This window comes from Cyanistes caeruleus, chromosome 7, assembly GCF_971803275.1.
Source record: "Cyanistes caeruleus chromosome 7, bCyaCae1.hap1.1, whole genome shotgun sequence".
NCBI classification, from domain to species: domain Eukaryota; kingdom Metazoa; phylum Chordata; class Aves; order Passeriformes; family Paridae; genus Cyanistes; species Cyanistes caeruleus.
Genome location: NC_141707.1, coordinates 31,365,265 through 31,392,196, shown reverse-complemented (window position 1 = coordinate 31,392,196; position 26,932 = coordinate 31,365,265). Strand labels below are relative to the sequence as shown.

Below are 26,932 nucleotides of genomic sequence, written 5' to 3'. Positions count from 1 at the left end.
GTTAGGAGTAGTGAAGGTAATTTTTTCTTGTCTTGGCTGATTAACACACTCTTCTCTCCTTGATGCTTAATTACTCTTTTTTTTTTAATACCCTCCCATATAAGGTCAGATGATTCTTTCTCTCATGGCTCTAGAAACACATTGCTGCACCTGTTGCAGTAGATTTTTTAAACTTTTCCTGTGGCATCCACTATATCAAACAGCATCTTAGCAAGCTTTGTACAGCTGCCTTCATCCCACTGAAGGGAATGTGTCCATGATGTACATTAGGGCTACATATGTTGTTTGGATTTTAGCACTGGATGCAGAGAAGATATGATTAATCTATAGTGCTGAAAAGGATTCATTAGTGAAGCCAGATGGTTCCAGGTAGGATGGACTCTGTTTTTTTTTTAAATTTAGCATAGCTTTAAATGTCATCTTCGCTGTCTGGGTTTTCCTGAAATCTGTGTCTTTTACAGTATGGGTTTTGCTGAAATCTATGTCTTTTTTGAGCAATTGTACAGTGTCTATTGAGTGTGCTACAGCAAGGTCTGTCTCTAATAATGTTTTCATTAAGTCTCTCTACAGACAGAAGAGTAAACTAATTGCCAGACTAACATGTCATTTGGCTCTGTGAACAAGCTACTGAACACTAACTTATGAATGGAAACTTAAAAGGCTCATTAGCAACCTGCTACACGAAAGAAATGCCAAAGTGAAATGAAAATACATTTATATTCCTGTTTCTGTTGTTGCTATTAAAGCTGATCTAGAATTCCAGTTTAGTTTTCGTGGGAATCTTAACTAATTTCATAAACTTTTTTTGCCTCTGAACTTTCAGCAGCTGCTCCCTCTATAAAAGCTAGGAATAACTGGTTCTGCTTTAATAGGAATGAAAGGAGAATTGAGCTCTATAGAAATGAGGAGATTAGAGCTCCATGAGGCATATACCCACTTAATGCTGCTGGAAACCAAACCTGCTTGAATAATCTTAACTCACTTCTGGTGAGCAGAAATTCTAGGGGAAAAAGAAAAATTCCCTTAGTGACTTATTAACAAAGGCTTTTCAGGTTTTCTGGGATTTATCATGTGAGCCTAATCTACCTTTTGTTCATCCAGTTGGCAGGCTTTAAGATTTAAAAGAGTCTGCAGAAACTCCTCCCCCAAACTCCTTATTTAATTAAAGAGGCTTGGTGCATTATTTACTTTTGAGTCTTCTATTTATGTGGGAACAATGAGTTGGGATTAACATATTGTAAAATATTTGTGAATGCTGCATTATAATCAGGGAAAAGAAACAAACTTTGTCTACACCTTCAAATTCACACTGACCTATATGGATTCAATGAGAATGACTGAAAGTGAGACCAGTCATATGTAAATAGCAAAATATAAATACAGGTGTGTGACTCCACAACAAATTTCTCTGCTTCTGTAAGTGATTCAAAGGGCCTGGAGGAGAGTTGGTTTCATTTTCTTCTATGAGAGTCATTGGATATGCAGATCAGGCTTTGCACATAGCAGTAATTTTTATATTTTGCTTTGGTAGTTCACCAGAGACAAACTGGTAACTGTAGTTCTTTCACTAGTTCCCCCAGTTTCTTCTCCTCCCCCACTCCATTCATCTTTGTAGCTGTGAGCATCAAGTTGCAGATAAAACAACTTCTGAGAGAGCAATGGGATGCAGCTCTTGCCAAAGGCAATTAAGTGCTTAGGATTACAGTGTGCTTTACAAAGTGTGTTCTTGCTGAATCCCTTTCCTCTTCTGTTTGCTGGCACTAAGCAGTTTCTTGGCACTTACCTTTGTTATAACAAGTCTGAGCATTGCTAAACTTCACTACAGCATGTCTAGCAAGCTGCAGTGTCTTCTGTTTTGAGGATAGTCTTTCTGGTAATTCTTTACTGAGAGTCAGCTTGACCTCATCACCTTTGCTGTAATTGGATTAAATTCACTCACTTGCCAAAAACACGACTAGCTGACAGCATATTAATTCTTCAGACTGAAGTGCTGTTTTGTATGCATAGGTTCCGTGGTACCAAAGGCATTTTTAGGGCTTGTGATGCAGCCAGTGTGTGACAGGATACAGAACTGTCACAGAGGGATGTTTTCAGTTATTTTCTTCATCACGAAAAGGTTCAAACAGACCATAAATTCCGTGTGAAAGTAGGAGATCTAACCTGTGGGAGAAGAAATTACTTGCTCTACTTGCCAGTCCCGTGCATCACTTGCTGCTGCTTCTTGTGAAATGTGATAAATTGCTGAGAGTCCACCGACATCCTGGCTGGGGAAAGTGAGTGATGGTGTGTGCTATTTTACACACTCACTGTAGTTTATTTCCAATTATTGCACAGCAGATTAAAATCATTATTCTGAGTTTTACTGCTTTTTTTTCTGTTTTTCTTCAGCAATCCTGTGATATGAGGTATTTACAGCGTGGCAGGATGATATCTGAACAAAAAAAATGTACTCAAAAAGGATACTGGAACTGTGTAGTGAAGGATAATCTCATCACCAAGCCTGTAGTTTCACCCGGAGGCCTTTTATATACTGTTTAAACCAGTATAATCCAGCTTTCAGAGGGAACCACTGCTAAGCAGCAAAAATCACTATCCTGATTGTTAACCTCAGCAAAATGTGAAAGGATGAGTGAGTAATGGGGAGACTGAGACTGAGTTGCAAATACTCTTACAAAGAGGACTTGGGAGACACAGTAGTACCCAGTATGGCACAGGCACTCTGAGATATTCAAAATAATGAAAAGATCCCAGTTTTAGCTTTTCTTATCTGTCTGGAAGTACTGCAAGTTTCCTGTTTGCTGCAGAGGCCTGTAGGAGCTGTGTTTTGCAGGCAGCATGGGCCGCAGGAACTAGAGCTCTCAGCTCTGTGTTCCGAGCAGGGCATTGTTGCACTTGATTTCAAGGTGATGTTGCTTTCTCTAAATTCCATAAACTGATGAACACTTCCGGTGCAAAACAATAGGCAAACAAGGTGAGACCGGGGTGTGAAATTTTTCCATATCTTCTAAATGACAGTCACAATTTAATTTACTATGTGAATGTGCAGTGCAAATAGTAACCAGGATGTCTGCTTTAATACCTCATTATGGAATGCATGTAGTTGCCTAATATTTTTTGGCAGTATTGACTATTTTGAAGTTTCTTGTCTCCTAATGGAAGAAATATATGAGTCCATTAATTCCTTCTTAATGGTGTAAGCAGTTTGTTAAATACTTAATTAAAGGTTTTTTTCATTCATATGTTTTATATCATGTAATTGGAATCAGTATCATTAAAAAACAAATTTAAAAAAACCCCTCAGAACCAAAATACTGACCATCTCTCCTGGACAAAGATTAAATCTGACTGGATGAAAAGAATAAAGTATGAGGGCATGTTCTGCAAGAAGCACTCACAAAGTCCAGGTCAGACATACACTGTGTGTTTTAACACTGTTGATTGTATCAAAAGGAAAGTTACAAACCAAAAGCAATAAGCAAGCTGTGTTTAAAATACACAGAAAAGAGAAATTTGTCAAGAATGGCCTGCTTTACTTAGATTATTTACTTCAGATCTTTTAGGATTGTAAGCTTTACTTTCCTTTGGTGGAAGAAGAGGAAGGTACTAAGTCAGTGCTTCATTAGGTCAGTAACGCTGAAAGCATTACTAACTCATCACTTGTTCAAGTCCAGCCTGGTTTTGGAGGTGAGAAACCTCTTCTGTTCTGTGCAGGGTAAGTTTTACAGCAGAGGTGTTGTGGGTTAGACTGGGGAGCGCTGCCGGCACAGAGGCTGCTGCTGCTGTTTGAGAGCTGACATTGTGGTCGTGGTGGCCTCGGGGGTGTATCTTGGGCAGAGCCTGAGAGAGCATCGCAGAGGGAGTCCTGGCTTGGAAACAACAGCTGGTGTCTCACCCCCAACATCACAGCAGTGCAGTTCCTCTGACCTCAACAGAGTTGCACCATTCATGGTTTTCAGTGACGTGGGAGCAAAACTGGGCCTATATTCTTTTAACTGGTCTATTTAGCAGCTCTTTTCCATATGCAGTCTCCATGCCAGTGACAGGAGCTTCCTGGAACTGACAGCAGACACAAAAGACCCTCTTCTCTAAACCACTGGACCTTAAGAATTTTGAAAGGATGTTACAACAAGCCTCATAATACACCATTGTCAGGCTCTCTCTGAAGAGGCCTGCAGTGGTATCATACCTCTAAGCTTTCCAGAGGGGGTGTGATGACCCCACAAGGAAGAAAATACAAGAGTAATGGTTTGGGTGGCTATGAGGAATTTTATGGTACTACTTCACTTGGATGTAACTTGAAACCAGCTGGAGGCATTTAGTGCTAACTGAACTCTGTATAAAGAGAAAGGCAAATATCTGAGCATGTACCCTGCAGATTTTTTAAGAAGAGATCTTGACTTGTGAGCCTGTGCATGCTGGCTACCTCTTTCTCTCAGACAAGGGAGTGGTGAAAGAAGGTTTGTTTTATTTTCTCCTACATTTCCCTTTCTTCTTCCTACTCATTTTCCTGTTCCTTTGCAGTACAGCAGTTTTTCATGTTGCTGTGAAAGCGTCTGTGCATGTGAGCAGAGTGAGTACATTTGAATGGAAGAGGCAGTGGGTTTGGGAAGTCTTGAGCTCCAGCATTCCCAAGGGAGGGGCAGGATTTGCATTCCCTGCTCCCTCAGCGCTGCTCAGGATGTTCCTGCAGGTGTGTCTGTGGGATGGCAGCCGGTATCCCCGAGGGAATCCCCTCACGGTGGGGAGGCAGGAGCGCTGCTGTGCAGGCCTCACCTCCTGCCTCACCTGCTTCGAAGTGCTTCCCGCCATTTTACCTCAGCCCCGGCCTGTGGGACCAGGGCTTTATTGCAACCGATGGGGAACTTTGCTCAGGTTATATGCTAAAGTCAGCCTGAACATGGGCACTGGGGTCATTATTGATCATACAATCCCATCTTGTGCAGACTAAACATCAGTTTCATGTGTTTTCTTAAAATGCTTCGGAACTCAGAAGAATCACTGCTCTTTCAATTTACCTGAAATTGTGCCTTTATCAAGCTCACCTCAGATACCAATAAAGTATTGAGCTCCCGCTCAATCTATTTAGTTCTTCCCTGATACAGAGCTCAGTTATATTCCTTTTCCAAGGTATTTCCAAGCTATAGCTGTGGATGTTGGTGTGGTTCTAGTTAGCCTGAGCAGAAGTGGAGGCTCACCTCCCGACGGGAGCACAGTGACAGCCAAGAAAATGAGGTTACAAAAGTTAAAGATTTGCAGGCATCTCACCAGCAAGGACAGTCAGACATGGTCAGATGGCTCTCCAGGTAAAATAGTGTGGACCTTGTGCCATTCTCCACTTGTGCTATTGACCTTAATGTAAGATCCTCTAACTGCAAATGCTTTACCTCTTTTTACTTTTTGCTTTGTCTCAGAGGGTGAAAGTAAACATGAATGTTTAAATCAGTTTTAGTACTGGTGTTATATTGATTTTACATTATATTGCACTTTGCTGAGGTGACCTGCTTTGAACTTCCTCATCACTTCATGAGCACTGCAGGATTCTGTGGGTTTATTATATGTATACACACCTATAATACAGGTATATTGTATTAGTAATGTATGGCTATTGATATTGGAGTAGGGGTCTGGAGTAACAAGCCTACTTCTCACTGAATGGCAAAGGAGAAAAATGTGTGATATTTCATGTGTGTTCATGACTGTCATGATTTCTGTGGTGAACTTTCCAGTGCTTGTTCCTTTCTAGCTGGTTTTATTGCAAGTGTAAGGTTTTGAGACAGACTGTGTCAAGGGCAGGAATAAGAGAACTTTGTCAAACTTTGTTAGTTTTTTATCTGTGTAGCACAGAATCTTTTTCCCCAAAGGCCAAACAAAAATAGTTTTTAAAATTGTATGAGTAACAAGATAATGAAGTAAATTGAACATTAAAACAACGGATTTATTGCCTTTAAAACAAACTTGCTGTAATTGCATTTCTTGTAAGGTTTTTTCCTCTTTTGTCCAAAGTTATATTTCACTTACCAGACAGGAAATACAGCCTTGCTGATTGCATTTTTAGAGCTAAAAATAACTTACTGTCTTCAAAGATGGTGTTAATGTAAAAAATACTTCTAAAATGAAACTTTGATGAAAAATTAAATTGGGTGAGTAAATAATTACTTACTGTACTGTGTGTACAGATATTAAAGGTGTTTTCAGGGGAAGAGTGTTAAAAGAGAAGTTCTGGCACCTGTAACTGGTCTAAATTGTTTCATTTCCTTTTCCCTGCTGGTTGTGGCTGTCCCTGTCCCATTCTCGCCCCTTTCGTGAGGGGTAATGAATTTGCTTTCTATCACCTTGCTTTTTTGTTGGGATCATTGCTGATCCTCAGGAAGTGGTATGAAAGCTAAGTCAACTTAAAAAATTCATAACTTTAGAATTGCCACAGTGTTTCAATTAGCCCAGTATTATCTGATAAGTTAACAGGAGAACCTCCAAGAGTTGTTTCTTGAGATCCATTTCTCTCCACATGTCTCCAGTTTCCACAGCTCTTCTGCTAAGGATATTAGAGGATATGTACCTATTTAGTCGTTTAAGTGTCTATTTATGGACCTGTTGACTAGAGTTTGTTTAATCCCTTTTTGAACCCGTGAACATCCTTTGCCTTCAGAGTCTTGCGTGACAGCAAGTTCCAGAAGCTTGTAACCTGCTGGATAAACATATCCTTTCTATTTAAATGAATTGGTTGCAGTGAGTACTGCCTTGCTGTAGTTTTGTAGGGTTGGGTAAACAACTGGTCTTCATTTAGTAGCTCATGGGTTTTTTGTTATACCTGGTTACACCCACTACAGATGCCTTCTTTCTGAACTGAGGACTCCCAGCCTTTTTAGTATCTCTGTTTCCATCTAGTTGCCCTTTTTGACACCTTGGTAATGTCCTCCTTGGTGTATGGAGAGCTGTGGGAGTGCTCAGACTGTGAGGAGTGGCAGAAATGTCCTGCCTTCCTCTTTTTCTGAGTATTCCAATGATACTGCTGGCTTTTTTTGACTACTATTGAACACTGAACCAAAGGCGTCAGAGAACTGCCAAGGAAGGCTCTGGCTTCCAACTAGGAACATTTAGAATTGATATTACCTTGAGGAATTACTACACTAAGGCTTACCTGCCAAAATTTTCCTCAGTCATTTAATATTGTTGATAAATATGCTGAGTAACACCAGTCCCAGCACTGACCTCAGGAATTACACTGCTGATTGCTCTCCATCTTAAAAAGCTTGGGAAGTGCTATAATTTCTAATATTCACTATCCTACTTGCATTAATTCAGACCTGCCAGATTGTTTCCAGGTTCCCTACACAGCCCTTCCTGCAGCTGGGAATTATGCAGGCAGGATCTGTGATTCTCAAGCAGAGATTTTCTGTAGCTCAGGCTTACATATCTTGGCTAGTGGTCCTTAAATTCGTATTTGAGTTTCTTCGGAACTTGTGTGAAAATTGTTTTGTCTCAGTGCTTTATTAACATCTAGCTTCCTTGTTCGGTCTGGTATTTCCTGATTTTACTTCAGATTGGTCTGGTTCCTCTACCAGATTTGCAACAGAGAGTGCACTGGGTGTGGAAATCTCCCCAGAGATTTCATCTGTAAAGGCTGATGTAAAGAATTCACTGAGCTTCTCTATTGCAACTGTATCATCCCCATCTGAGCTTTATGCACCTTTGTCATCCAGCAGCTGGACCTCTTTTCCTAGCTGGTTTCCTGTTCTTGATGTATTTCAAGAGCTGTTTACTAGCACGGTGATCTTTGTTTACAGGCAATTTTTGGATTGTCTTTTAGCCCTTTTAATTTCCTGCTTACATTTTACTTGCCATGTTTTATGGGCTCCCCTGTCTTTTCTTAAGCAATCCATTTTCTAAGAGCTGACCTATGCCCTGCAATACTCTCCTAACTCTCCCTGAGGCTTCTTGCCTTTTGAACTGCTCCTTTTGAGTATCCTCTTTCTTCTTCTTTCTTTTTTCTTTTCACATCCTTACGTGATTCCCTTTCTTAAAATTAAATAATTGTACATAGGTTTTGTTTGGTGACCCTTACATCAGAGTTATTTTTTGGGTTACTTAACAAGTAGCCTTTATAGCTTTCTCTGGTTTGGATGGTCCCTGTATTTAGAAGTTTCTTTTCCAATGGAGAACTGTATATGGATCTAGAAAAATTATATTATATCATCCCTTTCTTTTGCACAGAGGCTAGTATTATTTCTAAACATCCTCATGTGTTCTTGGTGAACAGCAGTTAGTGCTGTAATATTCTGTGGAATATTAAATCTATCAAAACTGAAGGGCACAAGCTTTGTATGAAACTGTTCTAGTGTTAATGGATCTGCATACGTTATTACCTTTTGCATGCACATAGTATGTGCAGTGGTGATGAAAACTTTGCACTCCTGAAATCCTGGACTAAATTATATATAAAATTCAAAACCTACGCACTTGAAACATCCAACAGGAAGATAGCCTTGCTTTTCCAGTTTTGCAGACATGAAAAAAAACCTGAAAGAGAACACTCTGTGGTTATATGAGAAGTCTCTGTGGACATGTTTACAAGAGCTCAAGAGTGTTTATATTCACTCCTCTGCAATTACTGGAGGATTGTCCTTATTCCATAAAGCATGTGTATGCATTTGAAGGAGCAGTACAGGTGTTTACTCTCTACAGATGCACTTCAAAGGGCTGTTTGTACAGATGCAATCCAGCATTGAAACAAAATATGCAAACAAGTTATTGTTGATTAATAGTGCTTGGCTAGTTGAAGCTAATATTAATCAGCAATACTTAGGAAGGTGAATAAAAGTAGACACTGTCTTCTCTTTGCCCTGACCACAGGATTAAAGTGTTTGTGGTTTTGTTTGATTTTTTTGTTTTTAAACCACCGAGGTACATCTGGTACCCTGTTAATAGCAGAATGCCTCACATTCTGTAAATGGAAACACCTACATTTGCAGAGTTCATCTGTTTGAGCCTTTTCTTAACCTGTGAGTGCTGGACCAGTCTTGCTTCAAATCTAGCTATATGTCTGTGCTTTGTTGTTGAAACTCTTGGATTCAAGCCCACTACATTTCTTCCTGGACCAGAAAGCTGTTGGAAATGTATACTGAAATGTCTCTAGGTGATCGCTTTACTGATGAGTTGCAAGAGTTCCCCATCCTATGATGAGCTAAACAATAAAATAAGAGAACTCTATTTCAATAGTTAGTGCAAAAAAAATGCAAGTGAAATTGTCCAGAGCAATTTCTTCATCAAAGCTGACAGAAATAACATTTGTGGTGAAAACCTGTACCTCATCATTTCATTGTGACACATGCAAAGGAAATTATATTAAGTGAAACAGTTTCTTGCCATGGAGAGGAACTGATCTTCATGATACAGAAGACTTCTTACAGTCCTGTATTCTCTTGAGTGATTTCTTATCAAGTGAAATTTCTGTGGCTGTCAGGATCTTTTATGGAGGCGTTTAGCTCTGGTATTGTTCTCAATGCCAGGCTTCAGAAGGATTTTCATTGTTATCCAGAGACCAACTTTGCAGTTGGATTTGTAAGTTTATATAGCTACTGCAGCCAAACTTCACTTGTCTGATATTTAAGAATCGATAATTTCAATGGGATAATAATTCATTGCTTTCAATTAATTTTTTAACTGTACAATACATTCCTTAATTTGGATTATTTTCAGGATCTCTAATAGAATGTTTCACGAGTGGTATAGTCAAATACATAGTTCTTAATACTTTCATCACTAGGTTTCAAAATACTTTACAAAGAAGTATCAGAGAGAAAGGAGTTTGAAAGGACCTCAAGGACCTCTCTGAGGCGTGAAAAAAAGGAAGAAAAGTGAATCTTCTGTTTTTATGTCTGAATGCAAAGTTGTCTTACTGTAACTAAAATCAGTTTAGGAAGTCACTGAATAGAACTTGTGATTGAACATACTACCATTACTCTTAATGCAGACTTAGCCTTGATTTGACTTAATGAACCAGAAACAAAAGCCAAAAACAAAACCAAAAAAAATAGTCACTTAGAAATGCAAATGTACCCATGACAGTGTTTCGGTATTATCAATATTTCAACTCTTATCTTTAAACTGCATGCTTCACATGCAGAATTTCTGGAGCTCACTGGAGAATTTTTTGAGCATTAATTTCTTAGCCTAATTCACTGTGAGTCTCCAATGTGTGAATCTTTTCCCTCCATACTTGAAATTTAATATTAGTTGTTTTGGTTCAACTGGATTAATTAGCTCAAAAATATATACTTAGTTAAGTGGCAAGCCAAAATAATAATTTCTTTCAAATGAAAGAATTTCTTTCAAATGAAAGAAATGAGAGATTCAGCTTCTTAAACTGTTTTTACAATTACTCTGATGTCTTATTATCCATACCTGTTCTATTCTGCTAATTAAGAAAACTTTTCGGTGCTTATAAAGTAGACATGAAGCTACAACAAGCTACTTTTGGGAGTGTGTAGCCTGAAAAAAAATAAAGAAACAAGGATAAAAATAATGCTTTAAACTTACTACATGGATTCCCTGTACCTTGCCCCTTCCAGATAACAGTTATTCACTCTATTTCTTCTTCAAATGAGACGTTTGAATGTGATTTATAGGAAAACTGCCTTGCAAAGTTTCTTGTAGGAGAACGAGAAATATTTCTGAAAACAGAACAAAACAAACAAACAAACAAACAAACAAAAACTAAAGAAAAACCTGGATAAATGAAAAGTTTTGAACTGTCTCACAAATATCGAACCTCAATTTGTAAAAATAAAACCTGATTTTAGATCCAGTATCAGAATTTGATGCTGTTATTTGGAACAGCTCTGGTTAACTTAGAACAAGGACTGACTGCTCCCTTTTGTATGCTGGAGTTATCTAGTACAGCAACTGTAAAAAAGAAAAACCAGACTGGGAGTTATGTTGTTCCACTTTGCTGTACAAACACTGAGGAAAGCCTTGTCACTGCCCCTAAAGAGTTTTTCCCAAGATGATGAACTGCTCCTTACTTCTAGTGCAATGATATATCTACAGATAAACAGATAATTTTTCTAATGTGGAGCTGTACTGAACTGGTAAAACGGAATGTCTGTGATATGTTTGACTGTGCTTCTGCTTTTACTCTTGCTTTTCAAAAGTGTGTGTAATTTCATTCATCTTGTACCATATTCAATAAATAGTGTTGTTAAAACAGATCTCAGAAAGTGACATGGATTTTTTTTCTCATTTGAGAAAGAAAGATAGGAGACCAGAATCTCATGTAACTCATTTTTTTTTTTCCCATTACTATTTTTTTTCTCCTTTGTTACCTTTCATCATGTTTCAGAAGAAAGGCATTCTCAAATTTAGATTTCTGTGGCTTCAATTTCCAGCCCGTGGGTTTTGGTATGTCTCTGAGATAACTTTAGCATCTGGTACTGCTGGGTTTCCTCTGAAGGTACTGCTCTGTGTGATAAGAAAGCTTGTAACCCTCTTAAACTGAACTTTGTGTGGGTTTTGGCTATAATATGCATAAATATATATTTATATTTTTTTAATCTATTTTTCCCCGTCTCCAAATCATTGTCATGCCCCATTTAATTCTCTCCAGACTTTTTCAATGTCCTTTTAAGGACGGGAGTGAGGTGGAAGACATTTTCCATTGTGTTTGTGCGTCAAACTGAGAGGCCTTGCTCGAGCTTCGAAGCTCTCCAGAATGGAAATTTAAACCAAACACTGGGGAACAAAATGCTAATGCTGTATGCTTTTTAAAGAAAAAAGGAGAGGAAGATCTAACTGGGCCCTGGGGATCCATCTTCACTGTGCCTTATAACCACAGCTTTATCCTTTCCAGTTCCTAAAGATGCTGTCAGTATTGAACTCTAATGACCTGATTAATGCATTGGAGGGATGCCTATAGATTGTGGTATTGATATTATTTCCAGATGGCTTCCTGGCAGGCAGATTGGCAACAAGATGTCATCTTTGTGGTGATGAGGAGGAAGAGTGTGGATTTTTTACTTTCTATTTTAATGGAGCTTGTCTCAGCAAATAAATACCAGTCATTGGGTCAGTTGGTCTGAAAAACAGTAGCCTTGTGGTAAGCTGAATTCTATAGATTTATTGGAGCCTATAGAGTAATTCAGGAAAAGGATATGATATCTGTATTGTTTGCAGAGATTTAAGAGAACTGTAATACCTGCTCCTCCTTCAGTCAGCAGGGAGCTGTCTTTTGAAGCTGCATGTATCCTGTGCATCTGAAATCTCTGGGATAATCCCAGACGTGTTTCTTGGGGCAAATACTGGATTTTACAGGATTTAATTCAGAGAATTGAGTTCAAGCAATGAAGCAGGCAGCAGCTGTTAAAAATTCCTGAAACACCACTGCTTAGAATTTTCTTCCTGTATTTTGTGCTTCAATCAGGAAGCACTGATCAGGCTCATTATTGATGAGAAAGGGTTAAATTGAATTACTGACAATATCCAGTGGGTCAGACTGTCTGAGCTGCCCCTTTGTGACAGCAGTGCAGTGTCCTACTCACTTTTCTGACTCACAAAAAAAATTGCTTCTTTTTAGTGACAGTGTTTTGCTTGCATGATGGCCACATGTACAGCTGGTTCCATTTAACCCATAAGACTGAAATGGTTTGTGAAGTAGCTTCTTATTTCTATTGTTAAAGCAAAGATTAACCTCTAATCTCCTTTTTCTTAGACAAGGATTTCTTCCATATATCAATATATAACGTGCAGACTTGTTGGGCAGAAGAATCAGCTGGGAGACTTGGAGTGTCACAGTGGATCTGCCTTTGGATCTGAGTCCTCTCAGTCCTAGAAAAATGTTTCAGTTCCCTGAAGGGAAAAGAGCTGGATTCAAAAAACTGAAAGTTTGCTTACTTTTTTGGTGGGATTTGCAAGCTGTACTGTTTCACCATCTCTAACTCATTTTAAAAACCAGTTCAAGTGTCTAGAAGAGCTGTTGTCTGTGCACACAGTATTGTTCATTTGTTTTGTGCATTGCAGCTTACACAGAAATTTCCCTGACCTTTTTTCTTCCACCTTCATTGCATTGCTGTTTCACACTGTTTCTCCTTAAATGCCTGATACTGCCTTTAGACGTGCCAGGGCACAATCTTCTTTCTTACCTGTTGATCTCTTTTAATGTCAGAAGAGAATAAGGCAGAATGAAGAGATGTGTTTTGATGACTTCAAGACCCCACGTGCCCCAGTGGTTTGCATAGAAAGTGCTTCACTGGAGGTGGATGCTGTAGCTCTAAACTCTTATTGCACACACTTTGACATTCAGCTTAGGGAGAACATTGAACTTCTAGTGTTAGAAGAGGGGAAGATAATAAACTGATGTAGGAATATAAGTCTTGGCCAGAGCTTCAGGCCTTAATAACAGTTTTTGTTGGGAGGAAGCTCTGAAATTGCAGTGATTCTGAGCCAGGCCCTGCTGTAAATTTAAGATGTTGGAGACAACTTGCTCGTAATGTTCTCTGAGATTTTTTTAGAGACAATGTGGTTCTTATTGCATTATGCCTCCTCATTCTAAGAGTACTGGCAGCTGATTCTACTACTGCTGACATCAACAATGCTGCAAACCTTGTTTTTTCTCTTAATCAGCAAATATTTTCTCTCCTAGACCATGAAGTAGTGGCTTCTTTTTAGACATGGGCTTCTGCATCCTACCTCTAGGCTGGTAGGGTGCAGTGTAGCAAGGAGAGGCTCGTGGTTTTGGCTAAATTCCATTTCTCTACCTCATTTATTTGTGGCCTGTCCTTCATCAGTTTTACTCCTGAGCTCTACCTTGCTTCTTTTTACAGCCAGAACAGCAAAAGCGCCATAGGAGTTTGAAATGTTGGATATAAGACTCAACGTGAAAAAGCCAACTCCTTCTGCCTTAGCTCTAAACCAGCTAAATCCCTGATGTATGATTTATGTCTTGTGTGTTTCTGTCCAAATGTTTCCATGCCATAATTAATGGCAACTGCCTGGTGATCAGTTTCTAGTGGAAGGATCACTAAAGCTTTCTGTGGGAAATCTTTTGAGGAAAACCAGTGTTCCAAATTCATTTCACCACTTCAGTTGTCTTTTGATGACCCACAGCAGCCTGAAAAATACAGAAGCAACCCTAGTCTTGCTCTAGTTTGGATTAAAAAATGGAATTAATGTGGACAGAAAATACATATCTTTGTCATTGGCTAGTTTCTTCCGTAAGAGAAGGAATTGGGTTCTTTGCTATAGATGTTTCAGAGGGGCAGGAAATGTCTTGGCTTGGTCCATCTAAACCAAGGAAATCTGAAATAGAGATTTATGTTCCCAGTGTAATTCTTAAAGCTCTGGGCAGGGAGGGAGAAAAGGAAGTGTATTCAGTGGTATGAGGCTAGAGGCAAATTGCCCAGATCTGCCCTCAGAAATGTAAGTACAACTTTCAGTAGTTTCAGAGAGAAGTGCACAAAATACTGAGAGGATAATGTGGAATATACAGAAGTATCCAACTCCAGCACTATCCTTGCAGTGAATGAGACCCAGGTGAGCCTATCCAGCCCTATTTACACTGGCTCTTATTTACCTCTTTCATAGTCTGATAATTAGATGAAATTAGGGTTCTTTATTTAGTGGGATGCTGCTCTCTGCAATATTGGAAGTGTTCTTGTGGTTTCTCACCTGAGTACATTCACTGTTCATTTTGCACCTATTATGCCTCTGGTTATCCCATCATCTCAGTACTCAAAATTATTTTAGTATTTTTGGTGTTTGGTGTTTGTGGTTTGATATCAGTTAACAGTGGCTAGCAAAAGTGGGGCTCAAACTCAAAAGAGGGATGTTTATTATGAGAAACAAAATTAACCTTGAGGTTATGTACACATGGAAGTTAACCCAATTAGAGTTGCAAAGACACAGCTTTTGGTGTGGAACTGTTGCTCTCCAGAAGCACCAACTGACCTCTCACTTTGCTGTCTGTGCAAGAGGAGGTGGGAGCTCTGATGGTGTTATGCCCATGGTCCCTGGAAACAGCCTGATTTTACCCAGCGAAAAATGAGCTGTTCCAAAAAAACTACATTAGCACAATTCTTCCTAGTTCCTCACTTTATGTTTCAACTTTTAAGTTCCTGAAAATCAGTAGTGTGTTTAGTCCTCTCCTTGGCTGTACCTCAAACTTGTTCCTCAGCAAACCAAAATTAGCTGTACAAAATATTACTAAAAGTTCATTGCTGTGATGTGTCATGTTTTACAGCTCTCAAAAGCTGTTAGGTGGTATATTATGAAGAGAGTAAAGAAAATAGACATATGCAGTATCAACACATGAAAGCAACTATAGCTTTCTATGAGGTTCCTAAAAGTTATTTCCATTTGAAATATTAACTGGGCTCCAGTGAGTATTGTTTGTGAATTGTGCTGTCCTGCTTCCTCAGAGAGCTTGCTCAATTAAAGGCTAGAAATAATGTAGTTATATTTATAAAGGGGAATGTTTGAGGCATGCCCTTTCTTCCAGTTTCCCCTTTTATTAAAGTGTCATCAAAAACATAGGTGCTTTGTCCCAGTGGAACTCATAAGGAGACTTTGAAGCTCATTTCCATAGTTAGTGGCAATTGCCTCTATGTTTATGCCAGTCCCCTTAAGTACTGGGAGAGGCACAGCAGGTCTTAGGCTACTGTGTAGCTGTATCTCCTGCTTCATCAGCCTGCCCAGAATACCTCAGGTAATAAAAGAATAAAACAAAATTGTTTTGTAACTCCCATTCATCTCTGCACCAAAGTTTCATGCAAACTGATACAGTTCCATCTATCCTCACACTAGAAAGTATCAGAAAATCCCCTTAAAAATGTCTCTTGGAGCCTTACTTTAAATTACAGTTATGGGCCATGTTAAAAACTCAGGAGCACTTGCAGGATTAACATTTGCTTAATTTGCAAAAGAATTGCTCTGGCTCTTGCCTGTGCACCAAACTTGGATGCAGTAAGGTCAAACCCAGATTCGCCTTTTTTCATTTGCATAATGTAGCATTGACACTTCCCAGCTCCCCTCCTGTTCTCTGTTCCCCAAAAGTATTCTAATATTTGGAATTTGTAAACACAGGATTTTTGATTCCATATGCATCTGGAATTGATAAACTGTTGGTATTACAGAGATGTAACCCTTTATACCTCTAACCTAGGAATGCTCTAGAGAGAACTTACAGGAACATCTGATGTAGATACAGGCAGATTCTAAACAGCTAAAACCAAAATGAAAAAGTTGCTGTTGAATGAATGGAATTTTCATTGAAAACTATGTACCCCATAGGTTACATAGTTAGGGGTCAGGAGAGGGGGGGAATAAAAACTATAGAATCTGTTTAATAAAGGCAGACATAATATTTTTGATCCAGGAACTGAAAAGGTATGAGTTAAATGAAGCCTGTCAGATGGCATTAGTGGGAGAGAGAACCTTTTGGAAGAGACACGATAGTGAAGGAAAAAAAGCCCCACCAAGCAAAAACCTCACCCCTAACAGAATCTTGGATTAGCTGAGGTTCAGTGAATGGCTTTGTTGAAAACAGAAGAAAAGAATTTAAAGAGAGAAGGCCTGATAAGGTGCAGGGCATAAGAGATCTGTTTCCATAGTGATAATGTTCAAACAGAGGCCTAGAGGGACATGAATACCACTGCAGATGAACTCTATAGAAGACATCTATGTGCCAATGGGGATACTCCTGTTGGTTGTCTGTTTTCCCCTGTTAGTTGGATTTGGGGAAAAGGAGGTGAGGGAAAAACAAGGTTTAGACAAACTATTGACTTGAAAGACTACTCCTTCCTTCTATCTCCTGATTGCTGCATTTCATATGCCCTCTCTGCTTATTTCTACTTTTTCAAATTTACTGTCATGATTGTTAAAAATTGTATTTGTTTAGAGAAAAGGAATAGACACCTCCACCCCCTACTTGCCTACTGAAGCAAACACCACTTTACACCAGTGTGGGATTAAAGTATGCATGTTTCTTTATGTCTTTGTTTATTTTCTTTGATAAATAGGTGCACTAATCTAAGTAAGCTCCTTGTGAGGGTACATTTCATGTTTGGTGTTGCCCACCACCCTGATCATCCTGTACCCACTGTGAAATTCACCAAGCATCAGCATGACCTTGTTTTCCTAATTGATGTTTCTCCCTTTGAAAAGGAAGGTTAGAAAAATGCTGTTAAAGAGCTTTTTCATGTAACAAATATTGTGGTCAAGTTCCTTCTTCGGTTTTTCTTCTCAAAATTGCTATTCTGTGGATTTTTCTTAGTTAAGCTTATTCTGCAAATAAGCACAAATGCCTTAAGCTATAGCTGTATAGAACATATTTTAAGATTAAAAGCATACCAGTTGTGTCTGTCTAAACTACAATACACTTTCTTGAAAAACCCCACCATCTTTGACTAAAACTGCTGCAGTTCTTGGACTTGAACTTTTTTAGTATAGGCTGAATAATGAACCTCGTAAGAGATATTTATGTAGAAAAATGGTAGAAAAGCTTTTTGTGGGTCTTCAGCAGCTTGACTTATTGCATAGAAGACTGAGGCAGTATGGAAGTGCTGATTTTTATGAGAATGGTCAGGTTAAGACAACTCTCAGTCAGACATGAGCAGCTTCATGCTTTGGATGAATCAGCTCATGCTTATCATTACCATGACTATTATTCTCAAAGTGTTTGAGGCCATATGGAGTTATTGGAGTTGCATCTAGTCTGGATCTGGTCATTAACCTCTTTTCATCCAAGAACACAAATAGATTGAATTGGGAATGTTGTGCACTCTTGAACTTAAGAGTTAGGGAGAATTACCTAGGGGGGAGTTTTGGCTTTAGTGAGGTAAAGGTATTAAATTTTTCCCCAAAATCAGTTAGTTGACCCAAAATTTTACCTTTAAAGTAACTTGAATGCATATTGCAAAATAGTGGCTTTCTGTATGTTGATTCAATTGCTGCTTTATGAAGACACATCCCAAAGGTACTCAGAAGCAGAGGGAAGAAAAGCAAATAACAGTGAAAGTGCAGTGTCTTGGCATGAACACACTAACTTTACACATACTATTCTAGTTAGACTGTGTGTTTGTTTTGGTTAAGGAAACAGGCTAGTACAAACGTCCTGTAATGGCATAGATTTGAGTCTATAACAGACTGTGATGATGACAATGAGCTTGGAAAAAAGTCCATTAAAAATTGACATTTTTGCAGGAACAAATTATGTTTAGTAATGAAATCCATTTTTACATATTCCATGGGGTGTTTTTGCTCTCAGTCATAGCCCTTCTGAGTGCCAACACAGATAATACTCATCAAATTCTTCCCCTTTTCCACTCCTACATTAAAGGGGAGAAAAAAGTTTACACTGAAATTTCTTATTTTATTTCCTGGGAGGAATTGAGAGCTGTGAATCACAGCCACCAGGGCAAAAGTTATTTCTCTTCAAATAGCATGGAAGAAAAATGTCACTTTTAACTAAGCTCTACTTTTAATGAAAGATACTCTTTTAACTCTCTGCTATTGTATTTAATTTAAAATTCTTTAAATTAGTGGGAAACTGAAAATTTAAGTCTTCAGTTTCACTATTTCCTTTTCAAAGAGATTCCACTGCTAAGTGTATCCTACTCTAGTAGTGGATTTACAAAGATTTCGTATTTAGTCTTGCTACTGAGGTGTCAGTCAAATCACAGGGAACTACAACTATGGAACAGCCAAGCTTTTCTCAGTAGTGGCAGGTGCTAAAATGAGGGGCAGTGTCCACAGGTCTCAGCTTGAGTGGCTCCTGTTGAAGCTTATGAGTGTAGTGCAGCTGTGAAATTGGTTGCCCAGAAATGTTGTGGCACCTCTGTCAGTGGTAGTTCCGCTTCAAGCAAGATTTTAGGTTAGGATTATGTAAAGATCCTTTCCAGCTAACATTTCCTGGGACTCAGCCATTATGTTACCTGTTTACTGGCTTTCCTTCTTCCATCTTCATCACTGAGTAAGGGAAAGACCTTTCACAGCACCTCACAAAACTGGTGATCTCTGTTCACCAGTTCATTGAGTCATAGAATGGGTTGATTTGGAAGGGCCCTTAAAAATCATCTCATTCCAAACCCCCTGCCATGGCCAGGGACACCTTCTACAGGACCAGGTTGCTCAAAACTCCGGTTAACAGTTTATAAATGTGGACAGCCCATTTATTGGAAAGTTTCTGAAGCTGTCTCTACCATCCCAATTCTGCACTTTTCTGGATCTCAGTAAGTAATGGTACGTTTGATCACATACATATGTGGTGTTTTGGTTTTTTTTCTGATGTGACAAACAATTTTTCTGTTCATGGAAATGATATTGTCCTACCTCTCTTATTCTCCTCAATAAAGAATTTCAGGAATCTAACCTAGACTTTATTATTAAGACACCATGTAGAGAGAGGGACCTCTGAAAAGTTGCATCTTTGAATAGAGGAAGATATTCAAACTCCAGATTCTGGTCCTTTTGAATGTAATGTGATTTTATTTTCAGTCCTAATCCAGATCCCTCTGTGCTTGGGTGAATGCTAGAGTTAATAAAAAGGGAAGGGTAAGAATATGAGAAGAGGTGCTGGGGGGACAGGAAGGAGGAGGTGAATGTTGTCATTGGTAACTGCTGATACTTAAGTAGTGGATCCAAGGTCCCTCAGGACTGAAGATCAGAAACGTGTTCATGTTGCTTTATAAGCACTAACAACAGACACAGCTCCTGGGCTAAGGATTTGCACTTAGAAACACAAAGGTACCATCCTTTTATAAGTAAAAAATGAGGAACTCTGTCCTGGAAAGATGAAGTACCTTGACAAAGGTCACTGGAGTTACCCCTTTTCACAGAAACTGATAGTGGCACAACTCATGTGTTCTGCGTCCAGGGCATTACTGCCAAGTCATGCTTTTCTTTCCCTAATGATTTCCAACAGTCTGGTCAACAAAACAGAGAGCTGGTTACCAGGGAGCCGGCAGAGCCCTTGCCTGTGCGATGGAGCGAGTGTGTGTGGATTTGCTGCATAGGATAAAACCACAGTGCTGCCCTGCAACAACCTCTAGAAGTAGTTTTTTCTCACTTTCTATCCAGGCAAGCAGCATTCCACCTGTGGATTTGGTACCTTAGAAGTTTCTTGAGCCAGTTGCTGTTTCGGAACCTGCTGTTGCATGTGCAGAACCCGGAAGTTCTCAGTGGGTGAGCAAAAAGCACTCTTTTCCAAGCACCCTTTGATGTATATTTGGTTTTTAGGAGTGGATTAAAACTGGTCAATCTCTCTGAGTTAACATCTGAAGAACTAGGGGATTAGAAGCTTTCTTCTACTTCAGATTAGAAGCTTTCTTCTACTTCCAAAGAAATAGATACTAATTTTGCTTGTTCTGGTTATTCAAAAAGAGAAAATTATTGAAAGTCCTATCACAAGAGAGAAAAATCATAAAAAAGCATTGAATGATCTTGCAAAGAAAGTGACCCGCTGTAAAACCTGGCAGTGGTGGGGTTTTTTCCTTTTGCGCAGGAGTTATATTTATGTTCTCCCCTCCTGTCTGTAGTCTCCCCTTTAAGTAATATGGAAAATGTTGGTGCCAAAAAAAAAGCTAGATGAAATATTGATAAATGTGGGAATCGCTTAGAACAGAGGCAAATTAAAATACAGCTGGTTTTCATCTTTTCTGTTAACTTGGGAGCTGTGTGTGTGTGTGTGAAGCATTGAGGCTACTGGTTTATATCCATATATCATGCTCTTGGAGAAGGGGAAAAACAAGATGCAAAGAGTGAGAATCGAACACACAGATTTTCTTGAGGATTCTCTTCATTATAGATAAACTTATAAGAAATGGAGGGAATATTTTTTGACTGCTTTTTGTCCCTCTTTATGTCAAATACCTCTGAGTGCTAGGGATTATATGAGACTAGTTCATGGTATGTTTTATTCCCAAACCAACTTTCTCCTTGAAAAACTTTATGGAATTGGAATGAATGTTCACGGACATGTACAGTACTGCTGGGATGTGGTGCTGAGAATTTTCTCTGGGTTAATTCTAGACATTATCAGAAAGTATTGTAGTAATAAATACAACTAAGGATTTGAGAACCTGCATGCAGTATGTTAATGAGGAATGTAACTTAAATTCTTAATGTAGAGCAAGGGGGTTTGGCATTTCTGTGGATAGTTCTGTGGTCAGTTCCAGGGATGGCAAAATAACAAAGGTCTGAATAAATCAGAAACAAGTATTCTGGTATTTTAATAACTTCTATCCACAGCTCTGACTAACTCAGAAAGGCTTGGTAAAACTGAGGATTCAGAGATGTGCAGAAACCCCACTGGTATGGAATGGCATCCATAGGACCAGAGGGTAAACTAGGACTCTCCAGTTTGAGAAAAAAATCTTGGTTGGATGCCAAGGGTGTCATAAAACTAGAAATTATGTGGAGAGGGTTAACAATCAGACATAGCTTCATTTGAATAAAGGGAGAAGTCAGTAGAACTCAGACAACAAGCTTAAAACAAATCAACTTTTTTTTTTACTTTTTTTTTTTCTTTTAATACAAGGCATGTGCAATCGATTGTGGAACTCACTGCAATAAAATGTCAAGAAGGCCAAACTGGGTTCAGGAAGAGGTTAAATTAATAGAGGTTAAACTCAGGGACAATGAAACATGATGGCCTGACTTCTTAAGTCCATAAACTGCTGACTGCCAAAAGCCAGGAGGGTGTATTTGGGAAAGAATTGCAGTAAGCTTACTCTGGCTTTGTGTTCTTTCCCAAGGCAAGTGCTACTGATGGTCACTAGAGATATGATATGCATAAGAATGAGACATTGGGGCATTTTTGTGGCTTGCTTTCCAACATCTCTGGCTGTCTGACTTAATTTACAGACATGATAGTTTGGTAACGTTACACTTAATGATCCAACTACATCCTATAATTTTTGCTCTACTTCTTTTTTCATACATCAAGGCTCTCAGTAGCCCTGTCTGCCAGAGGTTTATCCAGGAATTTCTCAGTTACCCATTCAGTGTGCCTCCATCAATTTCATGAAAATTATTTCTTTGTGAGATACTAATCCCAATTCTGTTTTATCTCTTCTGTAGCAGCTATACATTCACTTCAGTTTCACTTGCTGTTACTTTAATCATCTTGGAAGCCTTTTCCATTTCTCTTTATTGCAGTTATTTACTATTGTTATCCAGGTACTGTAGCTGTTGCTTCCTTAATTGGCAACCATGCTTCTCTCCAGCTAACCTTTCTGATTGTCCACTTTGGGTTCTAAATATTCCTCCTCTGGAATAATGTGTGGGGGAAATTTCCTGCTTTTGTCATGGGAGGGATGGAAATGTGGTGCTCTGGTCTGTGTTTGTGAATTTGAAGGAAGTGATGCTGTAAGCTGTAAGTTCTGTAAAGCTCCCTTGACAAGTGACAGACCATTGCATTTCACATGGGCAAAATGCCTTTGAAACTGGCTGTTCTGGAGTTTGCTTGTTTAAATCTCTAACTGCCATAAGCGAATTCCAAACCAATGCCAGTGTCCCATTAGTGGTGTGTGAGCCATTGTGGTGAAGCTGCAGGGCTGTGCAAGTTTGTTAACCTCTGTAGTGCTGGGATCAGAAAGTGTGTATTTTTTTTACTACTGTCCTAGAGACCAGGAGTGGGAACTTGGATGTTTCCCACTGCAGTCAATAGGAAACCAGCAAGTACTTAGGAATGAGAACTGCTTTGCTTTCTGGGATCTGGCCCACTGCCTGTTTTTGTGGTTTGTGTCATAGTCCAGCTTTCACACTCCTCTGGGGGTGCAGAGGTGATGACTTTCCTCCCTGGACATGCACATTAAAATACAGCTTGCATACAGTGTAAATGTATGCAACACTAAGCAAGCAAGTTTGTGCCTAAGAAGGCTGTCTTGCTGTAAAATGCAATCCTGATGAAAATGAAAGAACTGTAGGTGAACTTTCAAACTGGTGAGACAGACTGCCCCTTCAAAAAAACTGGGTAAAATTTGGGGATGGGACAGTTACCACAGTTATATACTATTTCCTATGAGTAAATTTCTAGCTCTGGGAGTTGTGGAGAGATGTTTGAAAGAGAGCACCAAGTGCTGCAGCCACCTGAGTTGGCAGGCAGCCTGAAACAAGAAGTTTGAGGTGCTGAATTCCTCTCATTCATTCAATGGATGGCTAATTCCAGTGGCATTGATACAGCTTTAACGGTGAACATTAACTGTTTCATTGTGCATCACAGCAGCTAGAAAAATAGGAGAGTGTGTAATGAAGGTGAGTAGTGTTCTGTTGGGCACTCTTGTAACAGCTCAGGGTGAGCTAAACATTGGCTTCTGAGTATGCTCAATTAAACATTAGCTATTGATGAGCAGCAGCAAACAATGGGAAGTATAAAGTGAATGAAAGAATAGGAGAAAGAGACCTTTGTCATAATATTTCATGTTGGCTTGTGGGAGGTTCCATGCTCACCAAATTCTTTTTCATCCTTGGCAAGCAAAACGATTTTGTCTAGTTGCTGGATTTGGGGTTGTTACCTGTCTGGTCTGCTGGAGAGACTGCATACGCTTCCCACCTGGTAATGAGAAGTTTGAGATAGGGATGTGCCTGTAGTATTTTGTTACTAACTAAAGTAAACAATAATTTCTGTACTTCATTTGGAATAAAACTTTAAGAGGGACAGTGCTGTTGCTGTGTAAACTGACTCAGGATTAATTGATGTTCACATTACAAATGGCTTTGTGCTCATCTGAGTTAGAAAATATGGAGGACATTTAAAGTAAGTTTAATAAAACTAACCATTAATGAAGTTAATGAAATAATAAAATTTTTAAAAATTTATTAATTAGTTAATAAAATTAAATTTATTAAAATAAACCATTCTGAGAGGCTGAGATGCATCTAAAAATCTCTTTTCTCTTTCTCTATATCAAACATGCCTTAATTCCTCTAATTACAGATTGTTATTGATATTTTTTGAATTGCTGTTATGTTAAAAGATTTCAATGCCCTAATTTGAGGAAGAGACTGATAGACTCAAAGTTCTTAAGTCTGGAATGAGGTCAAGGGATATGAAAGTAGAAGAGGAAAGTAGTAAAGTTATGCAAGATGTTCAGTGTAGTTACTTTATCCATGAAGAAAAGGTCTCAGATTAACATGCAGGTCAGTTCTGCAGAAGCAAGGATAGACAGACATTGGAAACTGTCAAGAATATGGGAATATTAATTCAAATATTTATAATTGGTTATGGCAAAACCCTCTTAGGCTGTGTCCTCCCTCCTTCCCTCCTTTTACTGAAGCTTCTTGCAAGCAGATTCTCCTTGTCCAAATCTCTCTGGACATTGTTGACATGGTACATTTTTGCCAAGGGGCCTGAAAGCTCAAACAGCAGATACAGCCCAGAATATATCTGCTGGACAGCATGATCTGAATTCTAGTCACTGGGCCTGTAGCAGGCCTCCAGTTACCCCAGGAAGTATGATTCACTCCTGGGTTCCTTATCCTGGGTGCCCACTGCCAAGCGCTGGCCCTCTGGACTGTTCTAGAGGTTTCCCATCCCAAGGGGCCTGTTAACACAAATTCTACCTTTTGGTTAGAAGCTCAAACCCACAGATAAATCAGGCAGTGCATCTTCCTTGTGCACGTGTAAAACTATGTCAAGACCACTTTAAAATCTGCCTAGTTTCACACTCTGCCTTGAGTCATTCTTTTCCCTGGGCTATCACATATACTTTCCAAATAAAGGGGCCAAATGCTGTGAAACTTATTGGAAACATTTAAAGTTTTTGACCTGTTCTATGTTCCACTTGTTCTTGTTTTTCTTAGACTTTCTACAATTGATAATTCCATTCAGTCTGTCCCATGTTCTTCTAATCAATTCCTGCCTAGATCTTTTTCCATTTGGCTGCTCTTGCAGACTTCTGATCTTGTTGCCACATTTTCATGACTTGTGTTATAAATTTTTTAAAGGGTGGCCAGTATTTCCCAAACTTTCCATATTCCAGTGTCTGAATCTGAGATCTGCCCAACCCCATAAGCTGATGCAGTGTCTGCTACTGCCCTAACTGATCCTGCTGACCTTGCACAGCTAAATCTGTGCATCCCACCTCAGAGATGGCTGCACTCCAGGCCTGGGTGTAACAAGTCACATGTGAAAATACAATACCTGGAAAGCAGTTTGGGACAAAAAGGGCACATGAATGTGTCAGATATTAATGCTAGTGTTCCTGGAGGCCTCACTGTCCCTCAGTAAAATTGGTTCTGATATTGGCTTTGTTTCTCTGTGGCTGCATTCAGCCAAGAGCATTCCTATCCAGCCTCTTAAGTGGCTTGAAAACACTGAAATGAATTGCTTTAAACACTAATAAGTAATTTCTATTATTAAGAAGGGTGTATTCACTGCCAGCATGGTACTGGTGCTGAAAGTGGATTACATTAGCCTTTTGTTGGAAATCAATTGAGTTTACAACTCCACTTCAAAGCCTTTAGAGTTTTAAAATAGAGCCAGCAGAAACTGTTTAACAAGTCAATGCTGCCCTGTGATTTTCATTGTTCTAGCTTTAGTTGTGAGAGGGAAAGACTTCATTTTCCTCTACTTTCACTTCACCCAGGGAGTGTGGTGCAGTACAATAAGCAGCCAATTCAGCTTTGCTGCACCACTGTGTGCTAGGCTTTACCTAGGCACAGATGCCTTCCTTCACATGGCATTGCAATTGCTCCTGCACAGTTGAAGTGTGCTCTTGCTTTAAAGATTGATTTATTATTAGATTGCACTGTCCTTTTGGACTGTTACACTTTTCAAAACTTCACTTATGATGCAGAATCCCTTGAAATGAATTTATGGAAGAGGGGATCCCTGTAGACTTCACAGATTAACTTCTTATTTCTTTTGTATAAAGAACAGCACATTCTTTCAGTGACCCAGAGAAAATATGAGCAGTGGTTTAAAGCATGGATGACACAATATCATTTCAAATTAATAGATTTTTCAGACATTGTGTGTGTTCTCGTGAGTCTAACAAGCCAGGAAGCCTTAATTTAAACATCAACTACTTCTGAGGTGGGGGAAGTGTTTTCCTTAGAATGAGGGTTTCTCTTTAACCCTCACACAATGAAGAGGCTTCTGTCAATATAAATAGACAGAAGGGGAAGCAGAGAGGGAGAGGGTGAGTACCATTGTTTCACCAAATGTTTGTCTTTTCTTTCTCATTTGTGACTTAAGCAGTGAGAAAGCTGAAGCAAGTGACAAGGTGCATTTTACGCTAGTGAAAGGCTGCATCAGTCTTGGCCTGCTTTTTGAAACTTCATTTATCGGTGCTGTTCCAACTCAGGAGAAAAACTGTGTTTCTCAGGGTCCACTGACTCGGAAGAAGTTGAGGTGAAAGATGAAGTCTGTGGAAATAAAAATCATAGCTGGTCCTTTTTTAGGACTGAGTATAATTCTTAGTTTGAGGAGAAAGTGTAGGGACTGGGTTATGCAGTCTGTCAAAAATGTGACAGGTAATGAAGAGCAATATACACTGAACTTGACTCTGAGGTGTGTTGAGCATGAGGATTTTCTTGTGGCTCTAACACAGAAGGAACCCCAGACGGTTCTGGATTCTCCCCACCTGTTTTCCCTTAAGGACAGGAGAAAGGGAAGACACAAGGTCATTGTGCTTTTACTACTAAAAGACCTTTTACATGCATTGAGATGCTTCCCATGCATGAAGTCATATGGAAGACTGCGGTACACAGGTGGCCTATGTGTGATTCCAGTGGAGTCTGAACCAAATCTCCCACAGACTCTGAACACCTGTGCACACCTGGATCCCAATTCCTTTGGGGTAAGTTAAGGCTGATTTTGCACTTTTTTTCTTTGACTAGAAATTACCTCGTTCACACTATCCTTGAATGAAATACTTGAGCTGTGACAAAAGTACTGTTTTCTAAAACAGTTTTACCAGAGAAGTTCTCACTCACTCCACCT

The 26,932-nt window shown here is 39.2% G+C and overlaps 1 protein-coding gene across 12 annotated transcripts in view; it reads left to right on the top strand.

Annotated features, from left to right (window-relative positions):
• The window catches only part of MYLK (myosin light chain kinase), a 194,924-nt gene that overhangs the window by 2,843 nt on the left and 165,149 nt on the right, over positions 1-26,932 (top strand). For 2 of the 12 annotated variants that reach the window (XM_086898155.1, XM_086898163.1), the window contains one exon: positions 20,065-20,169. The exons of 2 other annotated variants lie outside the window; for them this stretch is intronic. In XM_086898155.1, coding sequence (XP_086754281.1) covers positions 20,142-20,169 — 28 coding nt within the window. In that variant the 5' untranslated portion in view covers positions 20,065-20,141. Of the gene's footprint in view, positions 1-3,707; positions 4,458-4,545; positions 4,691-4,795; positions 5,304-19,105; positions 19,228-20,064; positions 20,170-26,932 lie in introns of those variants that run through there. 8 more of the 12 variants (XM_086898156.1, XM_086898159.1, XM_086898154.1 and 5 more) reach the window with 8 other exon arrangements.